Here is a 27,674-nt window from a genome sequence, read left to right on the forward strand (position 1 = left end):
CGACATATTTTTTTTCTTAACACGGTAATCTATCTACTTTTAAACTAGGATTATCTATTATATATGCAACGTAAAACTATTAAAACCCTCTCAATTATCCAGTCTTATAAATATGAAAAGTCTGACCTTTACTCTAAAGTCAAAGATCTTACCAAAACTTTCAAAGTACATCGGATGGTACTGATATTGTAACAATCAAAAAGTTAAGTTTCATACATTAAAGTAAAATGATGATACCTGGCCGGCTTAGGGTCGTAAGCAATCGCTTTATGGAAAACGATTGCATGCATGCATATTATATCGATGTTTAAAAAATTAGAAGAATATATATTGAATGATAGGCTCTCCTACGTACTAATAATAATTAGTCAAAATGATGACAATAATGTACGAGTACTTTTTAATTTCCTAGAATAGTTCACCATAAGAAACACGGATTGGTCTCTTTATATATATGATATCAGTTTCGATAAATTGATTTTAAGAATAATTTCTTATGTCATAATAATATATCTACGTCAACATAGTTGATAAGAGAGTAAGAGACAAATGGTGCTATCAAGAACACTATTCTCTATCACTTCATTTTCATGCATTTATTCTTTGATATATATGCATTATAATATTATTCCCTAATTATTAAATTGTATATAAATGGGCACATCGTTTCAAAACTTTTCACACCAACACCTATAATCTTCATAATTAACCTCTTATATAGATATATACATACTACTCTTGGATCAATTTGCTAAAATATTCAAAGCAACCTTAAAATTTAGAAATGGATATGGTGACGAGAATGGTGTCTGAGAGACCGGTGGTCATATTCAGTAGAAGTTCGTGTTCTATGTCTCACACGATAAAGACACTCCTATTGGAATTTGGAGTAAACCCAGCGGTGTATGAGCTAGACGAGATCTCCAAGGGCCGGGAGATTGAGCAAGCCCTGTTGAGGCTGGGACGAAATCCTATCGTCCCAGCTGTGTTCATAGGAGGTCAATTTGTGGGTGGAGCTAATGAGATTATTGGCCTTCACCTTCAACGGTCTTTACAACCAATGCTAAAGAATGCCGGAGCACTATGGGTCTGATACGATCCATCGATCAACCCGGCCTTAGCTTTATTAACCCCTTAATGTAATAAATGCGCGCTTTACATAAATCGCATATATATCGACCAGTCGGTCGTTTATATACAGTATGTCAAGTTGAGTAACAAAATCGGCTTGAAGAGTTTTTGAAATATATATACGACATTGAAATAAAAAATATCGTATCGTCTTTTGACTATCGTTCTAGTACTTTAATGATACAAAACGAACTTTATAATAATTTGGCTCTTATTATAGTTAGATATTTATTAAATTATGTATTTTATGTCGTAATAAGTTGGTTATCCTCAAATTGGCGCATAATCACACTCATTTGGAGCTTTTGAAGTCTGACTACTCTCAATATAAACTCATAAGATTAGGAGATTAAATTCTAGCTTGGGATTCCTGTTTGTATCACGTGCCAAAAATATTTAAGTAACCTAGCTTACGTGATGAACTCGATCTTGACATTTTCATGTCATGCTCGATCTTTCGAATCTCGAGCAAACCTAATATACGTACGTACATCAAACCTGAAGACCTCCGAACAATGACCATCTATATCATTAATGACATTTTTCTAGTTAAAGAAGGGTCTTAATAAGAGGATGGGTTTTCCGGTTCAAATTATCCTAGAAATTTTATTTTAAACTCACGTGTATAAATATGGTGTGACAGATTAAAAGTCTACACTAAAAATTATGATATTTTAAAAGTTCATACTTTTTAGTGTGAATAAATTTTTACACACTTTTAATTCAATATAATTCTACATACATAAAAATGTAATAAAATTTTAATTTGTTTACAATAAGTAAAAATATACAGAATAATTGTAATATTGTTTGTGGTTTAATAAAATGCATGTGATGTGTATTTCATCCATTAACATAAAAAGAACTGTTTATTAAATTTACTATTTAAACAGTTAACACTTCACAACCTCTAAAATTGAAGTATAAAAACTGTTAATCCATGAACTAATTACGATTTACGACCACCTCGCAAATAACATTACAATTCCAATTTTTGGTTTCAATTTAGGTTTTTGTAACCAATTTGAGTTATCCAGTTTACGTTTTGACTCAGAATACACAACATAATGACCTTTAGTTATAATGTTAAGAATTGACGAGCATGGTATCCGCGCAATGCGTCAAAAATATCAGTGACAGTGATGTGGTGACATCGACGGATGGTGGTGGCGGCGGCGATCCTTGGTGGCGGCAGATGCGTCAAGTGGTGTAGGTATTTGATATAAAGATATTTGATGTAAAAGAGTAGCGGATATCTTTTATAAGATAATGAAATGATTGTGTAAATTAATTTATTAAAAGTAAAATGGTAGTTTCGCATGTCCTAAAAATGAGACATCTAAAATGGAATGATGTAAAAGAGTAGTAGATATATTTTGCGGTTAAAGTTGAAACTAAAAGAATTTAAAAATTAACAGTGGACAAGTAAATTGGGACGGAAAGAGTAATTAATGACAAGTTAGGTGAAGAGTTTCAAGCTCAATGTAGAAATATTATGTGTACTTTTAATGGAATATGATAATACTTTCTACTCAAGCTCCTTTTTATTATAAGAATCTCTTATATATCCACATTTTAGATTTTGTCCAAGTGTGTAATAGGAATGTGTGTAATTTCTAAATGGATAAGTCTAATTTAGCTCACGCGCTCACGTGAATACACGTGTCCAAAGTTAGATTGCTAGAGGAAATGGGTCGAGAATCGTTAGATTCGCCGCAAAGTAGTATGTCAAATTTGTCGAATATAACTATGAGCAACAAGGAAATACATATATATTACAACTTGATTTGTAGAGTGTGATCAGTACGTGGTATTGAATATGATTTTTATAGGGATAACTGGTTTAATATGTAAAATTTTGATGTATTTTTCTTAAAACCACCAATTAAGAAGCACCAAAATATACCGGCAGAGCCAAAATTTTATATTGTGGTTGTCAAGCAATTTCCATGACAATAATAAGCATAAAATTAAGCTACAAAAATTTTCCCAGTTTAAGGGTGCCATTGATTTCAAAATAAACAAACACATAAAAAATAGTATTAGAAATATATAGTTTGATAGACATTGCGGGGTTACCAAGTAGCATGACCACTACATAGCTCCGCCAACACCAAAATATACAGTTAAAACAATGATAGATTTGAGAATGCGGCGATAAAACATGATGTAATATAATGTAAAATATATACTCCATGTGTCTCATTTAAGAATCTTAGTTTGATTTTTAAATGTTTTATCTTTTAATTTTGACTGTAAATATTTCTTTACGTACTACTCCCTCCATCTCATTTTTAAGTGTCTTTATTTGACTTTGAAATTTGATTCTTATTCTTTGAAGTTTGATCATAACTAGATTTGGTACTGTAATATAATACTTGATATATAATTAATGAACGAATAGTGTTTTTAATAAATGAACAAAACACATTAACTATTATATAACAAATAAAAAAATATTTACAGTCAAAATTAAAAGAAACTTTAAAAGTCAAACGAGGAGACTCAAAATGAGACAGAAAATGTATATATATTAAAATGAGACGAGAAAAGTATATAATAGTTGATTAAATGTATATATCATTGAAATGTATATTAAAAATAAATCCGTTCATATATTCTATATCAAAATAGTATATAACTCAATAAAAAATAATCATGATCAAAGTTTAAAAAAAAAACTTTTGAAAGTAAAATTAAGACCGTTAAAATGAGTCTAAAATAGTGTATGTTTGTGAAGATATATCGATCGATAAGAAGGAACACACGTAATAACTAATAAGTAATAACCTTCCACTTCTTGAAAAGTCCATTAGAAATAAATTTGGGAAAACGATAGTAGTTGAAGAATAGAATATGAAGCCCTACATATCCAATCCAATATCTAAATGTATATATGCTTCCGTAGAGAAGAGATTCGCAACTTTTGCCAATTAAATATGCATATCACCCTCGATCAACTTTTGTAGCAACGTCCTCTTAATTTGGAACCTTATATCACTATCACTCATCATCCCACCAATTTTTTTTTTTCTTTAAAAAAAACTCTCTCTTTTCCCCGCATAACATCATCCCTCTATATAAATCTCCCCATTCCTTCTCAACATTATTTCATATACAAGCAAAGCAGTTTAAACACAACCACTTCAATTCAATATATCAGTGTATAATTAGTAAATATGGAGAGAGTAAAAAGAATGGTTTCGGAGAGACCCGTGGTGATCTTCAGCAAGAGTTCTTGCATAATGTCCCACACGATCAAGTCCCTCTTTAATGACTTTGGGGTGAACCCTACAGTCTACGAGCTCGATGAGATAGCAAGAGGCCGAGAAATCGAACAGGCATTATCTGGGCTCGGGTACAACACCGTCCCCGCGGTCTTCATTGGTGGTGAGTTGGTTGGGGGAACGAATGAGATTATGAGTCTTCAACTCAGGAGGAGTTTGAAGCCAATGCTCATCAGGGCTGGAGCCTTGTGGGTTTAACTCACTACTATACTATAGTTTTTGCGATATCGATCATAGGAGATAATATATATACTTAAAACACAAGGCAACTAGAACACTATATAGGTTCCAATTTTGAAACGATCGAGTCTCCCATGTTTGTTTTTTAACTATGGTGAAGATTAATAAAGACGTACACTTACAAATTAATTTTGTCACCCGCTCTTCTATATATATATGTTTTCGGTTTGTAAGATGAATGATATATAATATTGTTTGAAGTGGTACTTTGTGATTTCATGCTACAGAAAACGTACATGATCGAGCTTAATTAATTAATCACTACGTACTACTGTAGTACGTAATCACTTGGCACTACTTGGCATAGACATCCATAAGGGATTTAACTAGTCCCCCGGCCCCCTCTCTCAAGAATTTGGGGTGCCTCCAATAAGGCTATTATTTAAAACATACATGTGATATCCAAAAATTTGGATAGTCGATTTACGCATTCAGCCATCCTAAATTTCTGATTTGAGTATCGGATTATCTGAATATCTAGAAGTTTCCTTATAACCTAAGATTAAATCTATAAAATAAAATTAAACATATATAAGCGAACAAGCATTTGAATAATGGCTCAGCCTAAGTTTCCGAACCATATATAGTTAGTTCAACATTCTCGTTCCAAAACACAAAAATCATATATATGCATACAGGAGCGGTACAAGGAGGGGGGAGGAGTTCAATGTCCCCCTTAAAATATAATGTGTTTTTAAATATTTTATAAATTTTTTAAAATTTATGTAAGCCTTTAATATATTGTTCCTTTTATATTTATGTTTCATAGATTTTTTAATTTTGCACCATCTAGGATTTTCCTCTGATGCATGCATCCCAAGTTCGCAACACAAACATATATAACAAATTACACACCTAACTAGAGACGGAGCCAGAAACTTTTTTATGAGCGGACAATTTTAAAAGTTGTCATACTTATAAAAGTCGTATTCGTGAATGTAAAAATTTTTTTGACCCTAGCTCAAGAATAGAAAATGGACCCTTGAAAAAATTTTGTTCCCCACACCGGGTGTAATATATACTCATATTTAATAAATTCTAGTCGTTATCTTTAATAAATAAAGACCACATGTGTCGAGCAAGGTCTTATTAAATGAAAACTTATTCAATCATAATGCAAGAATCCCGAAAAATATATTTTTTTAATTTTTTATGAATTATTTAACTTGTATATATATATCTTTTTCTACATAACTATTATGATTATTAAAAATTTAAACAACTCAAGTTTTTTATTTGACCAATGGAAAGATCTAGTATCTCAAAGTTAATGATTCGATAACCAATGACTTTCAAAAAATAAGCTATGACAACGAAAATAATATTTGTATGTATTTCTTATTTATTTTTTCTTATTTTGAGAAAAAATTACACATATACTATTTAAATTTTTAAAAAATTACATTGTACCAAAATTGAATTGGAGATCCGTCCTTGACCCAACACAACTTTTAACAAAAGCAGCATGAAAAAAAAAAAAAGATATCCACGCGCATCATTGTTATCCTAGTTAAAAAATTAAAAAAAAAAAAAAAAAAAAAAAGTAAATCAGTAGTAATCTTCATTTCTCCTCGCAACTATGCTTTCCTTGGACAGCTAAACCTGTTAAAAAAGAGAACAAGGTTACCATGGATCATTAAGATAGTTCGTTCAGATTTACCCCTTTTATATACTCTTTACTTATTGATATTACTCGTATATGACATATCTTATTAACACTTAGAACGACACAAAAGGGCTAAAATACTCAAACACGCAAAAAAATGGGAACCGAATAACTCAAAACATTAGCGAATATATAAAAGAAACTACTCGATAAGCTAAAATTGTTAACAATAATAATAATAATAATAATAAAATAAAACAAAAAACCCCAAAACCGAACCTACGTAACCCAACTAAAAACCGGATAGACCAAAAGCTGAAAACAACATCTATCGACCTTTTTAGTTTTAGTAAAAAACCGATCCATATTCACCCCTCGTATTCTCGTACAAACTCATGATGATTCCTATCCACCAACCAAACTCCTTTTAAAAGTACGTAACTTATAACAAACATTTTAAAAAGGTATATAACATTACATTTGCATAACTTGAGTCCAGAAAAAAGAAAACGGTATAAGTGACGTTCCACTTCTTGAGAAGCCCATTTAAAAAATTTTGGAATAAAGAAACTAAGAATAATAATTAAGCCCAAGAAATACAGGCCATACATAACCCGATGCTGTGAATCAAATAGATTCGTTATATCCCAACTTTTTCCTTACGTATCACTATCAACTTTTGCAACTAAATTAAGCCCATGTACGTAATGTCACCATATGTCTCCAACTTAAAACATTCTCTTTTCTCCACATATATATATGATCCTCACAGACCTTATCCTCGCCCACATATCGTATTTCACATTTACAAGTTCCTTAATTCTAACGAACATATATAGTACCAATTCTAAGTTCAACCCGGGAGTAGTAAATTCTCTCATATGTAAAAATGGAAATGTTTTTAATTAGCTTGTTAATCAATTACAATTAAGTGTAATAAGATGTCAATGGACTGATCGATGTTTATAACGAGAATTATCATTTCATAACAATTGCTTAGATTTACATAATACCAGTAATAAGTTATAAATTTACTTGGTTCATTATTTGCTTGAAGTTTAGTTTTTGTACAGTTGTACATGCAATAGTGTTTAATTAAGAACAACCGGCCAACAGTAAGAGTAATTTTCCGTTAGTTGTAAAATTTTGTTTCTTAATGTTAAGGTGAAGGAATTTGATCCACATGACCACATCCATATAAAGCACCTATTCTAAACCTCCATGACGATTTTAAATAATGACAAGCATGATAACCTTCTTAGCTTTGTTAACCATTTTAATCCCTCCTCTTAGGAGAGTTTAATTAGCTTATTAATTTACTAAACCTCCGATGCTCAAAAGAAAAACTACCATTTACAATCCAAACAATACTTAGGTTGTGTTTGATAACAAAGAATGATTTAGTGCTGAATGATTCTAAAGTCTGAATGGTTTAAAGACACTGGATGAACTTGGTTCTGAATGAAAAGTTATGTTTGAAATTTGTTCTGAATTAGTAATCTGAATGATAGAAAATTACCATTTTAACCTTCTATCTAACTAGAATAAGTTTGGTAAATGTGTTTTATTTTTATTTTTACATATATATTGCACACGAAAAATATTTAAAAACATAATATTATAAATCCTACTCATAATATTATCTTACATTAATATCGGTCGAACTCGTCAAACATTAATTTGAAGTACTTTAGAATAGTTGATAAACAATTTGATCACGTAGATTAGCCATAAATTCATCGCTAGAGAACCCCATTCAACCCCAAGCATGTCTTGTCCTTCGGCTCGTTGTTCTTCCCTAACAAAAGATGGTACTCGTGTCACATTCCTTAAAAGGTGATCTTGAATATTTCATTTCCTTATAAAGTTATGCACTGCAGAAGCAATCACAATTTGTTGGCATAAGAAGTTATACAAGCAAACACAATTTGTCTTGTTGGCATGCACCAAAATCCAAGAATTCACAAAGAAAAGAAAACAAGATTTATAGATACTTCGAACTAAACAAAAAGGCCAAATACAAATGATATTAAACCAAACGCACGACTTGTTAAATCCTGATGTATATAAATTAGGCAAAATGACCAAAAATATATTGTATATGCATCATATTAGATGACAAAAGGAGGTGGTTAAGCAACTAGGTAACAAAAGACATAAATCACATGAAAACCTTCAGCAAAAAACTTATGTGTAATCAACCTAACAGTCCATATTTACTTCTAAGATTCCTAATCCAACCTGCACAACTCTCCAATTTCAATTCTAATTTGGGTTCTTTTGCTACTAACCTCTATAAAAACATTCTACTATAATAGACGAGAAGGAAAAAAAATACATTTATCTCATTAGACAAATTATGAAACAACGTCCTACTAATTAATTAAAAAATAATGTCACAAGTATCAACAATTAATCATATATATTGGATCTGATAATAATAATAAAAGCAAAAATAATGAAAAATTTGTATATGCAAAACTAATTTTTTTTTTAAAAAAAGAATTGAATATATGAACCATTACCTTCACTCAAAATCAATGGATCAAGATGTTCTGGTATTTAATAGGAGATTACCTATTTCAAAAAATAAATAAAGAAAAACAATGGATGAATTAAAAGAGAAAATAAATAAGAAGAAATAGTGAAAGTAAATAAAGAGAAGAAGAGATTAGAGAAAATACTTTGGTGAGCATGTAAGTAGCAGATGGAAGGAGTAGAGAAAAGAAAGGTGTGAAAAGAAGGGCATTAGGGTAATAGTTGGACGAGGAATGATTAAGAGAAGGTCTTGGAGTAGAACAGTTCAGAAGTTTTTTTCCCTTCGTTCAGTGCCATTCAGTGTTCAGAACAACTTCACAAACACATGGAATGCTGACCGATTTAGCATTTGGTGTTGAACCATTCCATTCAGTTGTTTTCAAACACACCCTTAGCTTGTTACATGAGATGACGTACTTATATATTAAGATAACACCCAGATGGACTACGTTATGGTAATGAAGACCTTAAATACCCCTTTTCTCATAATAGATGAGGATAGCCGACTATGGAAGGATGAGTACGTAAGGTATTTGGAATTTATAATTAGTTTAAGACTTGAGGGATGGTGTAAAGTGTTATTAGGAAAACAACACGTTTGTTCAAGAAAAGGGGCCAGCAGTTTTTGGGCCTCGCACAGCAGAGGACACAACGGTTCAAGAAGACATGATGTTTGTGAAGCAACACAACGTTACAATAATAACTGCCAAAAATATTAGTATAAATAGAAGTGATTTCGTTTTAGTTTCGTTTCAACTTTGTAATCAAATCGTTACAGTGATAGTGATTGTAAACATATTTGATTCAATAATCATACCTGGGCATCATATATAAGCAAATCGTTCATCATATCATTATATTAATGGGATGTTTAAAGTTTGAAGTTCTATTCTCCTCTAAAAGAAAACATACGGTAATATTCGCAGCCAATAACTTCTAGCATAATACATGTAACACATGAAAACTTCAACTATAAGGACAGGAGTTTACTACTTTAATTCCCTCTCAAAATCGATACTATCATATCATCATGCTAGTATTTCACTAGCTATATTCGACACCAACATGCCTACTGTCTCTTCGTGCATTGTATGGTAGTACCTCTGCTGTAATTTGGAACAAAATAAAAACGTGGTGGGAAGATATATATCATTCAATTCCACCATACTGTGAACTTGAGCTCACCACTTTGTCCTTGATCACATATAAATTAATATATATCCGTCCATGTACTTTCACTAGCTAGTGTTGCCAAAAAAAATTGACATGCTAACCATGATAGACTTCAATTTGATTTCTCAGAAAAGCAATAGAAATTGGAATAAAGATAATTGAAGAGAACAGAATATGATACCTCAGGAATAATCAAAATATATCAACTTTTTTGCATCAAATCTCAAAGCTCTAGATCAACCTAATCACTATTAATTTGTCACCAACCTAAGTTACATACATTCTCGTTTCTCCACATATATATCACAAACCCTATATATAGATCCCCCATATATATATATATGCTCACCCACATGCATTTCACCCAACTACAAATATAAGTTACTCTTTCTTCAATTGTTTCACTTGAAACAGTAGTCCTCGTCTTCACTAAATTAAATAAATAGTCTCGTCAATCACATCGGTTAAGTTGATCATTAACACATGGACAGAGTGAACATATTGGTTTCCGAGAGGCCTGTGGTGATCTTCAGTAAGAAATCATGCATCTTGTCATACACAATCAAGTCTCTTTTTAACGACTTTGGTGTGAACGCTATGGTGTATGAGCTTGATGAGATTGCTAGAGGTCGGGAGATCGAGCTAGCGTTATCTGCTCATCATGGACGTGATACAGCGCCGACGATCTTCATCGGCGGTGAGTTGGTTGGTGGGACTAATGAGATTATGAGTCTTCATCTCAGGAGAGAATTGAAGCCAATGCTCATCAGGGCTGGAGCTTTATGGGTTTAATAATTAAGTGATCAACTAATTATATATAATACTGTCTAGCTAGCTACCACGATATAATGTGATGAAGCCGGTTACATATGCAAATTATTAGTACACACCAATAAAAACATGACCATAATACATATATAGTTCATATCACATGATTAGATAATATTCTTGTCACATTTTAATTGACTTTTAATTTGATCGAGTTTTTTTAAATGAAATTTGACCGTAATTATTTTTTTTCTTTTTGTTAAATAAAATTTTTTATAGAAAATATAAATGAATTAAGTTTTAAATCTACTTCTCGTTGATGTATATATCATCAACTACTCGTATTATATAATAAAAACATAAATATTTAAAATTAAAGCTATAAAAAGCTTCAAATCAAATTATCACATTTAAGATGATGAGACTACTTATCCTTAAAATTAAGTGTTTCATGTTTAATGTATTTTACTCTCTTTTCCATTTGGTCCTTATTATGTTTATCTATCAATAATCAATGTATGTATCGAATCTCCTACATAAGTTTGTCTCTAACACTAAATTTACATGGTGTTTGTCAGTGTGTGTGTATACAGTTAACTCCTCACATATGAAAAAAAATGGTTTTTAAGAAGTTGAATCGAGAACAAAAAGAAAAAGGAGTATAAACTTTGCAAAGACATAATCAAGGACCATAATGAAGGCGATTAAGGGGTTTTGAAAACGTACTCGTATTTGCCCCAATCGAATTTACTAAGAACATTATTTACTGTGAGATATAATGAAACAATAAATGGGTTTAAAGTCCCATTGTAACTGGCATTATTATAACTTCATTCGAGTATATGAATTAAGTAAAACAAAATAGTAAGCAAAATAGATGATAAGTCACTTTTATCATGGCCGGGTTAGAAAACGAAAGTCCCGATTGTGGCCCGGGGCGACCATAAAAACTGTATGCACTATATCTTTTTACTGATAAAAGTTAATTAACCTTTTGGTCTTCTTAGCAATAAAAATAACAAAAATAGTCTAAAATTTATTCTTAGTGGGCCACTTAAAACTCTTCCATCTTAGGCCTTAGCCAACGGCCCGTCGTTAGGCACTTTGTCACCTGTGTCGATGAGGAAGCCGTTGGCAGGGGTGTGTTCGTGACGCTCTTCGATGGGGCTAGTTCCTTGGGTCGAAAGGGAAGGACGAGAGAGAGAGAGCAGGTGTGGGCCAGATTATTTTTTTTTGTTTTTGTTTTGTAGATGTTATATATGTATATGTGTAGTATATATTTATGTATGTAAAGAAGAAAACTTGTAATTTTTTTAATAATCAAATACATTTTATTATCAAAACACATTATAATAAAAAAGACAACACAAAATAAAAAAACATAATACTTGATAAAAATACGAAATACATAAGTTGAGTATAAATAGGGGGAAGAAAAAAAAAGCTACTAGCCGTTTTTTTCAAAATTCAAAATCAGTAAAACGGGGAAAAAGTGGGGTTATTAGTGAGTAGGAAGAAGTGTTTTAGGAGAGAAAAAAGGGGAATAGGATTCCCTCAAGTTTCTCCGACTTGTTGACTAGTCAAGTCTCGAAGAAACTTGCGGAAGAAAAGGTGGAGGTTTCTATGATTTTGAAAATTTGGCCTCCGAAATCAACCCTCCTTTTCCTTCAACCATCTATAGGCGGCGGCGATATGACATACACGGCCTGTACGTCCCAAACACAAAAAAAGGTACATGTTTAAGTTAATCTCAGAAATCCGAATCCCTTAGAAAAAGAAAAAGAAGAGTAAAATCAAAATCAGAAAACACAGGTTAAAATCAAAGAGAATGAGAGAAAGGAGGTGTCAGTCGACAAGATTCCTTTTGAAATGCAAGTAGAAATCATGAAAAGTCTTCCTGTTAAATCACTCTCGATCAGATCGGTTTCCAAAGCTTGGAAATCGACAGCCCTCTCTTTCTTACCGGCCCCATGATTGTATTAATTATTTATGTTGAACATAGGTTATGCTCTTTACGTTAAGCTCTCGGGTTTGGAGACATCCTGGAGGAGGTAATCTGCGCGCATTCTAATTCATATTCCTTTACGTTACTGATAATCGGTGTATTTATTGGAAAGCTTTTGATAGAGAGACTAATCTGGTTGTTGCTTTTGATATGGTGAGTGATGAAGACTTTACGGATATTGTAGCACATCGGCCTTATCGTGAGGTTTCCATCTCTAAGATTAATTAAGGAGTCTCTCACTCTACTTGAATACTATCATGACGCCGCCTGGAAAAAAGTTTACGGTGTATGGATCATGGAAGGTGTTTCAAAATCGTTTACAAAGCTATTCACCATCAACATACCAGATACATCGTTGTACACTCAGGTTCTAGGATTTAGGAAGAATGGCCAACCTATTATGGAAACATCGAGACTCTTGGGATAAATGGTGAACCTTGTTCGTTCTCTTTAAGCTCATACACGGAAACTTTACTTTTGCTGGATCAGTTGGATGGGCAATTTGTAAAGTGCCAATTGCAGTTATAGCCTTTACGTCGTCATGTATCAGCTCATGAGCTCAAGTCATTAGAAAGGTACGTATATTCGTCATATTTTGTTCCATTTTCCTAGTACAACTTTTTAGTTTTTTCAGTTAATTTGAATGAAAATCCCGTAAATCTGTTTTTAGAGTTAATCGCTACATATGCCATCTGAGTGCATCAGCTTTTCCTTTCAAAAGAATATGACCTTATTTTGCTATTGCATGCCTTGTTGCAAGTTTAGTGCAGCTATGCATTTACAAGTGTATATGATTAATATGATATAGATTCAAACGACCATGGAGTATGCAAGGTTAGTTCTGTTACCGGAATCAGTTTCTGTAGAGGGGATATCGAACACAAAAGAACTATTGGTGGCAGAGAAAAACAAAGGATGAAAAGGAGCATAAGAGTTTTCACTGTTTATGATTGAAGCATAATGAATGCTGTTTATGTTATATCGGAACAGAATGTTATTGTTACTTTGGCGCGTTCCTATCATTATCATATGTCAGTCAATTTAAATTGTGGAACTAGGTTAAAAATAAATTCTAGTTGTGAATTTGATCAGCTGTTATGTAGAGCTGGACGTAAGTAGCTGGTTCATTGTTAACAGACTAGTGTTGGGCTTTGGTTTCTGGCTTTGTGTTAGCAGTGACTGTAGGTTCATAGGTATGGCCATATACTCATATTGGGTAATCCTCAGATTTTTGTTTGTTGGTTCTTAGTATCTTTTGAGCTGAGTGGGCAGAGCTTCATATTAGGTTTTATACAATCACTTTGGCCATTGTGTTATTTGTGTTCATGTTTCATAGAATATCGGATTTTCTACATTCCCCTGCTTTATCTCAAGCGAGCCATTTTCAACTTAATTACGGGCTAAAAGGTAGTGCATATTAAATGTGTAAAGTGTCATTAATAGCAGATGAATAGGGCCCTTTGGGTTGCTGGTCTTAATATTTTGTCTGTTGTGGGTAGAGTGTTATTGTTGCTGTTAGGCTAATGCAAATTGACATACCAACTAACTAACAAAATAGATGGATTATAATTCCCAAGAGAGTAGTTTCAAAAAACATGCTTTTTTGGGTTTTAGTTCTTGAAGTGTTCGACCCGATGTTTAAAACAACTGTTGTTGGTTTTGGGGTCTGTCTGGTTACTTGTGACCCTAAACCTGTCAAGATTATGTGCAGCAGGTCTAACATCTCTTGGGAAGTTGAAATATCCACATAAAACTCTGGGAATTGGTGGACTAAATCTACTAATATACCTTGCGGTTTGGTTAATGTCACATGGTCTCACATAGCCATGGGCAGGTTTATGTATTGGCCTGCTTATAAGATATGTATATGTACCTCATAACTTGATTATGTCGTTTGATCTGACTAGTGAAGAATTTGTAGTAGTAGAACTCCCAGGAAATATAGCAAACCAGCCTCCCATAACTTTTTCTCTCTCTAAGTTAAAGTAGCCTCTTGTTGTGGTGTGATTCTCTACGAATTCTTGAAGCAAGTTTTTCCAATATGGGTCATGAATAATGGTGTTCCTACAAAGCTATACACCATCTATCATCCAAATGCATCAGTAAAGAAAGTGTTGGAATTCAGGAATAGCGGTGCATTGAAATGGATATGGATGATAATGGTAAAAGCTATTATGTGGTACCCTTTCGGTTTTTGAACCCGAATCAGGACAAACCAGTGAGATTAGGGTTACTGGAACACAAGACTCATTCTTTGTAAGTTCTTAAATGAAAACATTACTTTTACTTGGCCACTGAGGTACTGGTATTCTTTTTTCACATTAAACGAGCAGCAAAGTTATTGACAAAGTAATTTACTGAGATTCAAATTTAAGCAATAGATGATCAGTGTCACTGTGATCATGGGTTGAAAACTGGTCCGGTCTAGCCCAATTGTGGCCCAAACTCACCGAGAAACCAAATGCACTATTAACATTTGACCCGTAGACAAACCCATGTAAAACCGGTTTGAGCAGGCTTTAGAATCCATAAGAATATGATTACGTACACATAGTTGACAAGGGACATATGGTGCTATCAAGAACATAATTCTGTTTCACTTTATTTTCATGATGACTTTATTCTTAAAAAGCTAGTACTCCACTATGAGATTATTCCACAAACTATATATAAAATGAACTCATAACCAAGGTTTTCTTCATCTCAACCTAAGACCAAACAATTATCAACTCAATCCTTTTATATATAATTAAATTCTCACAAAAAATTTTGTAGAACCAAAATTAAATCTAACAGTCAAAATGGACATGGTGATGAGAATGGTGTCCGAGTGGCCATTGGTGATATTCAGTAGGAGTTCATGTTGTATGTCTCACTCAATTAAGAGTCTGTTTTATGAGATTGGAGTAAACCCGACGGTGTATGAGCTAGATGAGATCCCCAAAGGTCATGAAATCGAGCAAAGCCTTTTAAGGCGTGGGCGAAACCCCCCTGCAGTATTCATAGGAGGTGAATACGTTGGTGGTGCTCATAAGATTATTAGCCTTCACCTGCAACAGTCTCTACAACCTATGCTTGTAAATGCAGGAGCCCTGGTGGAGGAGCCAGCTGCTGTTGACTAATTAATAGTCTACTTAATTATTGTTTGTCATTTGATATATTAGTACCCTTAGTTGCATGTGTATGTTTGATTTGTTTCTCGTTAATTTGGCCTTTTCATGTTCTTTTTGGATCTGATTGCATGGGATTACTTGATTGTGTTTATTTCTTATAGTTTATGGCACAAGTTATAAAAAAGGAACTTAATATATAAGTTGGTACACTCAAAGTAACCAGACCAATCTTCAATATGGTATAGAAAAAGGGACTAAAAGACTATCGAAGAGATAATTAGGTTATTCGGGTTCATTTGAGAATAATATTAATCGTATTCCATCTTTTTGCTTACAATCACTCTCTAGAATCAAATTATGTTATAGTTATATATATGGTTATGATGATTAAATTCTTTATCTACATTTGCTACAAAAGAATCTTTTATTTAGTTTATATTTTAGCTTAAGAATTACCAAATCAATGATCATTTAGAACTGTAATATTTATTCTTTTTTTTTTCTAATTTATTGTTCATGTATCTTTTTTATTAGGCAACTTTGAATTTGTAAGTTGGATATTGCGCCTGAGGGTGGGAAGTGGGAAGTGGGAACTGGGAAGTTTGTTGATGTATAGGATTTTTAAAAAATGATTTCACATGAAATGCTCTCAAAATTCATTAATGTGATAGTACTCACTTTTGAGAAAGAAATATTCCTTGCATTGGATACGCAGATGATTCTACAATTATGCATGCTTGGCAGTTTGGCATCACAAAATGATAGAAATAAAAAGAATCATTTGATACCGACACAAGTTTGATAATGTTTTTCTTTTTCTTGTATACATAGTTTAAGGGCGTTACTAACGGAAGGCAACAAGGTCATAGGGAGTGAGACGTTAGATGACCTTGGGACGCCCTAAAAATGCATGTAACACAACCATAACGTTTGTTACATTGTCCCCTGGAGTTATGGGCAAAAAAAATCCCTCCGTCCATTTTTGAATGCACCCTATTTCTTTGATCACACACACTGCAAGGGTATATTTGCTTTTTCTAGTGGACTTTTTTTTTTCTTTTAAACTTTTAGCTATATTAAATTTGGAGATTACGAGGACCTCTTACTCCAAGGGGGGAACCACACTTTTTTTCATAACTCCACATGTCATGATGTTGTGACTTATGAGTTTGAAGGTTATGGGAATCTCTCACTCCCTTTGGCTAAGGCTAAGAGGAGTAAGGCCTTATGAGGAAACCCCTTATAGGAGCATCTCTTGACAAGTGATAATCCATTCATCAAGGGGTTTTCTTCCATAACATGGAGCAAGGCCTTAAAAAAGAATGCCCTTTTTGTAAGTCAAGTTTGTATTTAATTACTTTGGAGGTGACCATTCCATGTGGGTCAAGCTGGACAACGTTCAGCTTTTTCTTCACATAGCAAGCGTCCATTTTCTCACGCCCCAACCTATTTTTTGACATGAAACGCCCCTCGGGGCAATGTTCCGGGGCGTTCCAACGCACAAAAAGTGAAATTTAATGTCTTGCTCCCGTTAAGAGTTGAAAATTTAAATTTTTTATAGTTTTTTAAATTTCTTAAAATTTTTAAATTTTTTATGGACTTTTTAGGTTTTGTTTTGTTTTGAATCTTTTTTTACATATATTTCGTTAATTTTTTTATGATACCTTCCATGTCAAATAGTTATATGCATACATGGCAAGAATTTTTTCTTTTTTTTCAGGGAAAAAAAAACAACTTGTTTCACTTTCTAAATTCGACATGAAAACATTAAACTTACGGTTAAGGTTACGCTGCTCACGTTCAAAAAAATATTGTTTAGTATATTTTGTTGTTATCAACAAGTAATTTTATTTTATTTCAGCAGTATATTTTTGGATCCTTTGGCATCAAAAAGAAAGTCAAAGTCAAAAATAAAATTAGAAAAAAATAAAACTTAAAAAATACTGTAAAGATTAAGAAGACTACAAGGTTTAAAAAAAAAAATTAGTATTGATTTTTATATGAGATTGTATAATTTGCTACATGTACATCATTAACTAACTAGTACTGTATATTATTGTATCCGATATACTTGAGAAAGGTCAAATGTTGTGATTACCATCTACAGTAAAAATGTGCAATCAATTAAGGTGATAATGTTATCATAAATAGGTTGTTAAATTGTTCATAAAATAATGAGATTGATACATGTTAAAATATGGAATTAACAGTCGTTGTGAATTTACACCATATGGGATCGATTATTAACAAACACAAAAGAAATTAGGCACTCTAACAAAACCAAACCAAAACGGGCCTTTTCGGCTCAACCATGGAACACGTACATGCCATTATGAAAGGTAACTTGATCACTAATCAACTTCATTATATAAATATGAACTTATATGAGCCAAATGATAACAAAGAGATCATTCACATGGGATCGATTATATATGTTTTCAAAGAAAAGTAAAAGCTTTACATCTAATTAACTTCCACACCACATTCATCCACGAATGCAAATCATTATACTTACATAAATTAAACCACCCTACACACCACGCAAAGAGAACATGCTACTCTACATATATACAGACTAATATTAATAATTAAAAATAAGGAAGATGAAAGAGAGTGAAGAAACATATATCATATTCTATAATAGTTAATATATTTGCTCAAATTCTTTGTAATATAAGCATGTATATTCTTTTTCTATTTCATGGCCACACACATGTCATGATGTATTTTGTAAGAAAAATGTTTTTATAATTGTTTTTGTAACACTAGCATTTATTTATTCTACAAGTTAGAGTTGATGTTTAAAAGTTATAATTATAATAACTAACAACAACAACAAAGGATATGAGTTTATTCTCTTTTCGTTTTCTAGCTTTGGGAAACTTTCTAAGGATATGATCACCTTGTTCAAGCAAATTCTAAAATTATTTGTGGCTAAAGACATTAAAGCACGTGTTGCTGCTCATATATATTTAGTAGGATTAGTTTTTGTTAGAGTTAAAAAAGTAAGAGCGAAGATAACATCTCAGATTCTTGGTTATGTATCAATTCTTCTAAATTTTATCAATTTCTATAGAAATGATGTTTTATAATAAATAATTAAATTAAAAAAAAATAAAATTGAATGACAATAATATAATAAGGATGAAAATAGTAGTAGTAGAATAAGGATGAAAGGCCTCCTTATCTCTTTCCATTTCAGCCAGTAGTTTTAAAACCTCTAAATATATACCTTGTTTATTATTAACACAACAACAAACAAACTCACATATGAAACTTCAACAACAAAATGCTTCCTAATGAATCTGCAGCCATGACTTTTGATCTTCCACAAGAACTCGTTGATCAACTCCCTTCCGACCCCTTCGAACAGCTCGATATTGCTCGAAAAATCACTTCCATTGCTCTCTTTTCTCGCATTTCAGCTCTAGAATCTGAATCATCACTCCTACGTGACCAGCTTGCTGAAAAAGACCTGGTTGTCGATGACTTAATGAATCAGATTGAATCTCTTAATGTTTCTTTATCAGATGCTCTTGATAAACTTTCCCGCGCTGATCAACAGAAAGTTAGTTATTTTAGTTAGTTAATTACTAATTATATGTTTCCTTGAATTATGTTTTTTTGAATGTTTGTTATTGTTGTTGTTATGTGATAATTAAATGTTGTTTTTTTAAGGAAACTTTGTCAAACGAGAATGTGAAGTTATCGGAACAAGTAAAGAAGCTAAATCGCGATGTTGCTAAGGTAACTATAATGTTTTTATCTAATTTGTTGATATGAAATGAAGTATTGGAGTTTGTTTGTATTGTTCTGTATATCTCATAAGGACATTGATAAGTTTGATTGCAAATATAATCCTAGATTTATCATTCACAGTTTTTTGATAACCGAATCACTATTTCTACTGAATCACTTATTACTACTTAGATTGTCAAGTGAGTATTCTTAATCGTTTGACTATTGCAGTTGGAGAGCTTCAGAAAGACGCTCATGATGTCGCTGCAAGATGAAGACGGAAGCTCTGTGAGTTACTCTTATTGAGAATCGGAAAAATATAATGATTAGTGTTATGTTTAAGGTCTACTTTTTGTTGCATATATATGTGGAATAAGAACATAGCAAGCATACTTTGAACTCCAGACGCTAACAAATTTTGATAAATTTTGAACATAGCAACCATATATAGAATTTACTTTCACTATTAGATACATTTCTGCAGGGGATCCCATAGATTTCAAAGACCCTGTGCTATGGATAAACAGTATGCCCTTATTTTCAAGTAACTCAAAACCTAACATCAAACCAATATTGTAAGCTTTTTTTCTAATTGTATATCTCATCCCTCGTTCTTAACTACACAAAACTTCTGCTTTTCATTGTAAAACATTGTTTGATATCCTTAAACATTCAACATTTAAGTACTACAAGTTTAGAAATTTGGGCTCCTAACAGAATAAGTGCCCTGTGGGCCTGTGGGGATGAGCACCTTGCATGTCATGCTAATCCATCCATGATTTCTGAATGGCCTAACCATCTTGTGTATATTTATTGATATACATGACATATATGTATTTATAAGCTAAAACCAGCCAAGAATAACAGTAGTCAACAGGATACCAAAAGGCCGCTTATAACACTGACCCACATAGTCACATAACAGAAATGTAACTATAGTTGCTGATGTTGATCAATACTGCTGTTTGTATATTTTACAGTACAAGCTAACCTAACCTGCCCTGATTCATATTTTTGATGGGGTTTCAGCCCAGGGACACTCCAGTTGCTGCATCAGTTGTACCAGACCATTCAAGCTTATCATCTCAGTCCATTAATGGTGGTTACTTAATTTTTTATTTCACCCTATATATCTATAGGCCAACTAGAAGCTTTGAATGATGAGATTTTCTTTTTCATTAAAAGATGAGGAAATCCCACCGCCTACAATTGCTTCAACAATAACGAGTCAATCGTCAGATGTACAAAACTCCAATCAGGATGAGCCCGTGACAGAAGGTAAGCTTCATGGTTCATACTATAGCTTATTTCATTATTTCTAATAGCATGTTTCAACTACTTTAGCCGATTAATAGTATTTGAAGTTTATTGTGTACTTAAGTTCCTCTATCAGCCTCAAGACCACCTCGTGTTTCACCGGGGTTGTTGTTAGCATCACAAACTAGTACCCCTCGGCTGACACCACCTGGATCACCTCCAAGCCTATCAGCATCTGGATCCCCAAAAAGGATATCTAAACCAGTTTCTCCAAGACGGCACTCAATTGCTATTGCAAGCTCAAGAAGCATGTCTGATGACAGATCTTCTGTCTTCTCATCAGGAACTGCAAGCCCGTACAGCTCCATGTCAGGTATGGATTCTTGATCACAACATAATGAACTTTGAAAAAAGTTGCATCTTAAAAATAAGTAGCACCTTGCTTAAGCAATTTGCAATGACCTTTTTGACATAAAGACTGTCAAACACATTCAAAATGTCACCAAAAGGAAGTTTGTTTGATGGTTCATTTCAAAGTTCATGTCTAGGCAACATGTTTCCTTTGTTTCATATTTGTGTGTTAACCATCGTGCTTATTGTCCTTTATGCCAATGAAGTATGACACAGTTATGCTTGTTTCAGGCCGGACCCGAGTGGATGGTAAAGAGTTTTTCAGACAAGTGAGGTAAGATGCTTCCCTTGGAAATCTAATGGTGAAAATAACATTGCCTAAGCAGGTTTTTATAATTAAATCTTAAATTTTCATACAATCATACACAGTTATAAAGTTCTACATTCTGATTTGAACCATAAGACCAACTAAACTACGTTTTATGCATCTGATCACTTTTAAGCAACTTTCAGATTTATTCCCTATATTCCATGAAAATCACAACTTTTTTTTTCATCACGTTGCCATTTAAGTTATTTTTAATAGTGTTCACAGTCCCAATTTCAATCCGTTTACTCATAAGTGATTATTTTATGGATAATGTTGATGTCTTTAATGAATAAAGAATTAATATTAACATGAACACATAGCTTAGAAAGACATGGGTCAGATGGGTAAAAGAAATCAAAAGTAGCCTGAACTCTAACATAAGGATATGAAACCTTTTAATCTATTTATAAGACGAAAATAAGATTATCGTTGATGTATACAGAAATGAAAAAAAAAAACATTCCGGGTCATTCGAAACTGACCCACCCATTTTTCCACCTTTACTGACATTGTTTTGACTACTCAACAAACATTTATCTGGTGTTCTGCATTCATCAGGGGCAGATTGTCATATGAGCAGTTTAGTGCTTTTTTAGCTAATGTGAAGGAATTAAACTCCCACAAGCAAACTAAGGAGGTATGTGTACATAAATTTTCTTGGATTAGTCCTCTCTTAAACTACCCCAAATCGTTCAAACTTTTTTTCTTTTTTATTTGCTGTCTTTTAGGATACTTTGCAGAAGGCAGATGAGATCTTTGGGCCAGAAAACAAGGACCTATATGTTATTTTCGAGGGATTAATTTCTCGTAATGTTCATTAAATTGACTAGTTATGATTTTTGTTTCCCCCGTTTGTAATTTAATATAATTACTTTGGTCATTAGTGAAGTCATGATGTCTATGGAAAAACTTCCCATTCTCAAATTCAAATGTGAAAACGATGGAGGTAGTGATCAAGACATTCCTTCCGACATCAGCTTTAATTCAAAACTTTTCAAGTCCTTACAAACTGTTAACAAATTAAATTTCAACTAGGTCTTGAGTTTGTTTCAAGGTCATTAGGCGAATACGTTGTTTTGGGCTTGAGAAGACATAAGCAATAAGTTTCTGTTTATACATTGCATTTGTTGATCGGCCAATTTGTATGTGAGATCAGTTCTATCTGGAGAATATTATTTACAATTTGAGCAACTTTTGGCCCATCAGTTCTATTCAATTTTTTTTATCAAGTAATTTTGAATTGCAAGTTTCTAAACATAAACATTTAACCAAGAAAGTGAAGCAGATGTCTGAAACTCTGAAAGTATGTGTATTATACTGGTTAAGTTGTTTTGCTCGTAGAACACAGATACATAGTTGCTTGGCAGTAGAATATTTTTCCTGCGATTAACTGATTATTCTTTATTGGGATATAATCCCTTATGCTCATTGACTCATAAAACTAATAAGAATTATATGATTTCGTATTAACTATGTTATACCTATGCACCGTCTATTTCATTGGGAAGAAAACATGATTGAAGGAATCTATATAGAACTCATTACATTAAATGGCCTAATGATATATATAAGATCTGATTCGATATGGCAAGAAAACTCACTTTCTTCTGCATGAACAATCCACATCTGAAACTAGCATTCCAGTCATACCTTTAAAACACAATTGGAAGGAAAAAACACACTAACAAAATGCAATATCTTCTAGTAACAAATTTCCAAATTTATGAAAGCATCATAAATAATGTTAACGATGGAAACTAAATTTTCAGCATCAGGACGAGTTGTCATATGTGGTACCAACATGTTGAATGACAAACCTGTAAATTTTTCCTTTCAACCGGTCAACTGCTCCAGACAACACCTCATCTTGCTTTGAGATCATGCAATCCAACCAATCGTTCACTCGTTTAAGCTGCGATAAGATCATCTTAATGGGACCTACTTCTGAACTAGAAGGACTATTCTTATCAAAGACCTGAAAACCAGCATCAAGCGACTCCTCAACAAACTTAAAGAACCATGTTTGCATTTCCTTTTGCAAATTCATTCCCAATACAAGATTCTCATTCATCCCGTGACCTTTCATCCATGCCCCATTAACTGACATATTAGAAGAAGGAATCATCAAATGGTTTTTGATGGTTTCTGGTAAAGATTGTTTTTGAGAAAGGGTTTTCTTCTGGGGTTGAGATGGGGACGCGATTACTTGATTTGATAGGAGGGAAACAACCTCAAGGTCAGTGGCTAGCGCAGCTTCTACCCAAAGGGCGAGAGTTTTTGACTGGTCTGTTGGTGGTGCGTTATCATGAGTCATGCTGGGAATTTGGTTGCTAGTAGCTGATTCAGCTGCTGATATTGCTTTAACAGCGTCGTCATATACAGACATAAACCTATCAATTGTTGGTAAAGGGTTTCCAACTTTTGACATTGAGCAGAGATTGGAGAACATGCTGCAAATAGAACAATACAATATTATCTCATCAATCTTAGCAACTTGTGACATAACTATCACATGAATCGTGAGGGTAGTATCATCTAACGACATTGTTACTTGTAAAAACTATGCTGTGAATAGCTCAAAAGTCACTCAAATTGTCGTTTTAATGTACAATAATATTCAAATACTCGAAATTCAAAACTACATACTTTTAAGAGTAGTTTGGTCAACCTGACTCGACCCATTTTGATCAAAGGAATTTTATATTTATTTTGCCTCTTTCATCATTGCACTTGGGAATGAATTGAAAAGGAGATCAGGTCCACCAGGATGAAATTAATATGGAAATACAATATCCAAATAAAAACATCAAACTTGCACTTTGATAGAAAATCATCAATCAGGTCTAGTAATCAAATTTCAGTGTTACCTCAAACTCCTCAGAATAGCTTCAGTGGTAAGGGCCTCTTGCAAAGCTTCAGCTGCAGCAATGGCAGCCAGATTTCTCCTTTGCAAAGCATTCTGCAAATCAGTGAAAACGTTGATTATATACTTCTAAAACCCAAATAAATTAGTGATTTGTGGATTGAACATCTACTTATGGAATAGTAATATGTTTTTATACCTGTCCAAGTCTTTTAATGTCTAAAGACAAAGCATCTAGAGGCACACTACCATCAGTCCATTTCTTTTCATGAAGTGTGATTCCCAGAGCTGTAGTATTTGGTCTTTCAGGCAAGAGTGGAGTGTCACCTGAGCTCGTTTGAACCTTTTCAACGTTTGGCAAATCATCTAGGTTAGGCGGCGATGAATGTGCATCACTTAAACGTCTAGAAAGTGCAGCCTGCAAATAAATATGCCACCATATAAATACCTAAAAAATTCTTTGAATGAAACCTGTAAAAATGTTTTAAATCATACCTGAGTTTTCAAAATTGCTTGCAGATCGGGCTGGTTTTTTGTAAAATTCTTCTGTTTTGTTTCTGTAGGTGTTTCATCCCAGTTCTTCCTACTTGCTTTCGAGGAAGATCCAACTGACTTTGTGGAAGATCCATTGGACTTTGTGGAAGATCCAACTGACTTTGTGGAAGACCCGACAAGAGCGTCTGAAACTTTTGAAATCTCAGCTGCCAAAGTTGCCATCTTTTTCTTATTACCAGAATCTGTTGCTGGAGAAACTTTAACTCCAGCAGACAACCGCCTTCCAGGAGACATTGACATTCTCCTTGAACTTGGAGTAACGGGTTTCCTCCCATTGGGAGAAGGCTGCCTATATCTTGAAGGCACAATAATGGATGGTTCTTTAGAAGACTTGCGATTCTCTTCTTTAGCCATAACTAGGCTAGGAACGACACACTTTGAAGGCACTGGAGAAGATGACCTTTTCAGTTGTGCAGCCGGTGAAGGGTCCCTTTCCACCATGTTCTTTTTGCCTGCTGATATCGACCTTTGTGGCTTCATACCTGGGCTTGAAAACCTCTGAGAAGGCTTTTCCGAAGCCTTTGCTGATTCCTCAAAATTATTCACATTCTCTCTAGGTGCAAGTACTTGTCGGTTCCTACCCTGTTTACAATATACGAGTATTTAACACCCATTATCAGTTAGTGCCCCTCTCTTAATACTACTAAACATTACCAGTATAAAAGATATCAAAGAAGTCTTCAAAAATCAACATCTCTTAAACTTATTCTTTATATTTCCAAAACAAAAACTTTTTAAGAAAAGAATAAAACACATATATATTCTTTTAGAACAACGAAAAACTCATAATTGACCGATCAAACAATTAACAAAAACACCATTACTTCAAACTATACATTATTCAGACAAACAAACCAACACCAAATGCACTCTTATCGATGTTTAATGGCAAATACAGCTTGTTTTCCAAAAATTTAGCAACAAATTTAGGTATTTATGTAGAATTCGGCAGCGTTTTAGCCTTCTTTAGTGCCTAATGTAACTTTTCAAAAGAATAGGTTGCAAATCTGCTCATTTATCATGATATAACACAAGAAAATCTATGTGTATGTTTTTTGTACAGATCTAGACCTAAATTAACAATGATCTGACATAGGCATATAATACAAATTCGTATACATTCACATATATTATATAAATAAATAAATCGAGTCACATAAAAACAAAACCTAACCTCATTCTTAATATCTTTTGGTTGATTATCAAACTTCTTATTCGACAAATACGTAGCAATAGGATCACCCGAAGAATCACAATCGGAACCACTCTGAATCACAAACTCCCTCTTACTAGTCGAGATCCGAGCAATAAGCATTTCAGGGGTTCCAACAAACGGATGACGGCCAGCAATCGGCCGAATCCCAGACACACGAGGCACCGGAGTATCGAACTCAAACTTGTCGACATAGACAAACTGGCCAAGCTGTAACCGGTTCGTTAGAATAAGATCGGTGTCCTTATCAGAAAGAGAAACGTAAGTCGAGTTTAATGAATCGGAAAGGGAAATATAAAACCCGTGGTTTGGCCATAAGTCGTCTGACCCGGCTGCGAGACCGGGAACGATTCCGATGAGTTGAAGAAGAGGGGATCGGTGGTCGCCGGTGACTCGGGTGTTGGTGTTCATTGTTTGTAAAAGTTTTAATAGGATTCCGGGTGTTAAAGACGCCATATTGGAAATGATCAAAATTTGTTGTTGGGGGTTTGAGAGAGAGAGAGAGAGATAAAAAAAATTATTATAGAAGACGAGTAGGGAATTATTTGTTTGGTTGGATTTGGGGGTTTTTAATTTAGATAAGGAGCCGTTATAAAAGAAGAAGAAGAAGATCTGTGAAATTTGAAATTTGGGGATTTTCTTTCTTCTTTTTTTTTTTTGGATTTTGGGCGCTGTGAGTCACAATTTGAAATTTGGGTGTATCAAGGAAGGGAAATAGCTGTAAAATAAGTGCCCTTCAATTTTGGTTTTTATTTTATTTTCTATTTTTTATTTTCATGTATAATTTTTTTGTATATTTACTTCCAATATCTCCGGTTAGGGGTGAGCAAAAACCAAACCGAAAACCAAAAAAACCATAAAAACTGAAAAAACCGAAAATTGAAAAAAACAAAAACCATTGGTTTTGGTTTTCTAAAAACCGAAAGTTGTGGTTCGGTTTTGGTTTCTATTAAAAAACCGAACCGAACCAAAAATATATATTTTTACTTTATTTTATATTTATAAAATTTTATTATTAATTTTTGATAAATATGTTATTATATTTGCATTTTTAGGTGTATATAATAATATCATTTATATGTTTTAAGTGAAAATACACAACAAAATTAATTTGTTTTAATAATTGTATAATTAAACCACGCGTAAAAGATATAAATAGTTATATATAAAATTTGTTTGAAGTTTGTACAACTTACTTTTATGGATTTGGTTCATTGTTGTAGTGTTATTGTTACTAATATTGTTTTAAAAACTTATTGAAATTAATTAAAGTGTAATTATAGGGTATAAAATTATAAACTTTTGAATCTCAATTTGACCCAAACCACAAGTGGTTAAAAACCGACTAAAACCAAAAAAACGAACCGAAATAGACCCAAAACGAAAAAATCAAAACCGAAAAAACCGAAACCCAATGGTTTTAGTTTTCAAAAACCGAATTATAACAGTTTGGTTTCGGTTTTAGT

General features: G+C 33.1%; 6 protein-coding genes and 1 long non-coding RNA gene across 9 annotated transcripts; 6 read left to right on the top strand and 1 right to left on the bottom strand.

Annotated features, from left to right (window-relative positions):
- The first annotated feature begins 665 nt into the window (after positions 1–665).
- LOC122610745 (monothiol glutaredoxin-S2-like) lies at positions 666–1,292 on the top strand. The gene has a single exon (XM_043783710.1). It carries the CDS (start codon positions 785–787, stop codon positions 1,091–1,093), a length of 309 nt encoding a protein of 102 aa, XP_043639645.1. The 5' UTR covers positions 666–784; the 3' UTR covers positions 1,094–1,292.
- A 2,932-nt stretch (positions 1,293–4,224) lies between these two features.
- LOC122578454 (monothiol glutaredoxin-S5-like) lies at positions 4,225–4,787 on the top strand. The gene has a single exon (XM_043750428.1). The coding sequence runs from the start codon at positions 4,311–4,313 to the stop codon at positions 4,614–4,616; it is 306 nt and encodes a 101-aa protein (XP_043606363.1). The 5' UTR covers positions 4,225–4,310; the 3' UTR covers positions 4,617–4,787.
- A 5,523-nt stretch (positions 4,788–10,310) lies between these two features.
- LOC122581532 (monothiol glutaredoxin-S4-like) lies at positions 10,311–10,905 on the top strand. Its single transcript, XM_043753765.1, has one exon. The coding sequence runs from the start codon at positions 10,459–10,461 to the stop codon at positions 10,765–10,767; it is 309 nt and encodes a 102-aa protein (XP_043609700.1). The 5' UTR covers positions 10,311–10,458; the 3' UTR covers positions 10,768–10,905.
- Positions 10,906–12,278: 1,373 nt separating this feature from the next.
- Positions 12,279–13,839, top strand: LOC122584858. Of its 2 annotated transcripts, none has more exons than XR_006321606.1 (4): positions 12,279–12,474; positions 12,746–12,794; positions 12,907–13,323; positions 13,557–13,839. It is a non-coding gene; the product is annotated as an uncharacterized LOC122584858 (long non-coding RNA). The 2 variants fall into 2 exon arrangements; XR_006321605.1 differs by having other exon boundaries at positions 12,283–12,474; positions 12,915–13,323.
- Positions 13,840–15,437: 1,598 nt separating this feature from the next.
- LOC122585080 (monothiol glutaredoxin-S2-like) lies at positions 15,438–16,012 on the top strand. The gene has a single exon (XM_043757176.1). The coding sequence runs from the start codon at positions 15,550–15,552 to the stop codon at positions 15,868–15,870; it is 321 nt and encodes a 106-aa protein (XP_043613111.1). The 5' UTR covers positions 15,438–15,549; the 3' UTR covers positions 15,871–16,012.
- Positions 16,013–19,091: 3,079 nt separating this feature from the next.
- Positions 19,092–22,501, top strand: LOC122582359 (uncharacterized protein At4g15545-like). 2 transcript variants are annotated; one of them, XM_043754750.1, is made up of 9 exons: positions 19,092–19,429; positions 19,540–19,608; positions 19,831–19,887; positions 20,629–20,698; positions 20,785–20,877; positions 20,993–21,229; positions 21,499–21,541; positions 22,136–22,214; positions 22,306–22,501. In XM_043754750.1, the coding sequence occupies exons 1-9, from the start codon at positions 19,151–19,153 to the stop codon at positions 22,396–22,398; spliced, it is 1,020 nt and encodes a 339-aa protein (XP_043610685.1). In that variant the 5' UTR covers positions 19,092–19,150; the 3' UTR covers positions 22,399–22,501. The 2 variants fall into 2 exon arrangements, with proteins under 2 accessions (XP_043610685.1, XP_043610676.1); XM_043754741.1 differs by having other exon boundaries at positions 19,094–19,429; positions 20,981–21,229.
- Positions 22,502–23,036: 535 nt separating this feature from the next.
- LOC122584822 lies at positions 23,037–26,799 on the bottom strand. The gene is made up of 5 exons (XM_043756886.1): positions 26,170–26,799; positions 24,936–25,577; positions 24,640–24,858; positions 24,445–24,536; positions 23,037–24,027 (listed from the first exon to the last, which is right to left on the bottom strand). Exons 1-5 carry the CDS (start codon positions 26,662–26,664, stop codon positions 23,349–23,351), a joined length of 2,127 nt encoding a protein of 708 aa, XP_043612821.1. The 5' UTR covers positions 26,665–26,799; the 3' UTR covers positions 23,037–23,348.
- Positions 26,800–27,674: the final 875 nt, after the last annotated feature.

This window comes from Erigeron canadensis, chromosome 1 (assembly GCF_010389155.1).
Source record: "Erigeron canadensis isolate Cc75 chromosome 1, C_canadensis_v1, whole genome shotgun sequence".
NCBI classification, from domain to species: Eukaryota; Viridiplantae; Streptophyta; class Magnoliopsida; order Asterales; family Asteraceae; genus Erigeron; species Erigeron canadensis.

Bases quoted from the DNA above. Each gene is read 5' to 3' on its own strand.
- LOC122610745 (XM_043783710.1), top strand. From the start codon at position 785: ATGGATATGGTGACGAGAATGGTGTCTGAGAGACCGGTGGTCATATTC.
- LOC122578454 (XM_043750428.1), top strand. From the start codon at position 4,311: ATGGAGAGAGTAAAAAGAATGGTTTCGGAGAGACCCGTGGTGATCTTC.
- LOC122581532 (XM_043753765.1), top strand. From the start codon at position 10,459: ATGGACAGAGTGAACATATTGGTTTCCGAGAGGCCTGTGGTGATCTTC.
- LOC122585080 (XM_043757176.1), top strand. From the start codon at position 15,550: ATGGACATGGTGATGAGAATGGTGTCCGAGTGGCCATTGGTGATATTC.
- LOC122582359 (XM_043754741.1), top strand. From the start codon at position 19,151: ATGCTTCCTAATGAATCTGCAGCCATGACTTTTGATCTTCCACAAGAA. The intron at 19,430-19,539 runs GTTAGTTATTTT...TGTTTTTTTAAG, and splicing joins CCCGCGCTGATCAACAGAAA to GAAACTTTGTCAAACGAGAA. The intron at 20,878-20,980 runs GTAAGCTTCATG...TGTGTACTTAAG, and splicing joins GGATGAGCCCGTGACAGAAG to TTCCTCTATCAGCCTCAAGA.
- LOC122584822 (XM_043756886.1), bottom strand. From the start codon at position 26,664: ATGGCGTCTTTAACACCCGGAATCCTATTAAAACTTTTACAAACAATG. The intron at 24,859-24,935 runs GTATGATTTAAA...ATTTATTTGCAG, and splicing joins AAGCAATTTTGAAAACTCAG to GCTGCACTTTCTAGACGTTT. The intron at 24,537-24,639 runs GTATAAAAACAT...ACTGATTTGCAG, and splicing joins ACATTAAAAGACTTGGACAG to AATGCTTTGCAAAGGAGAAA.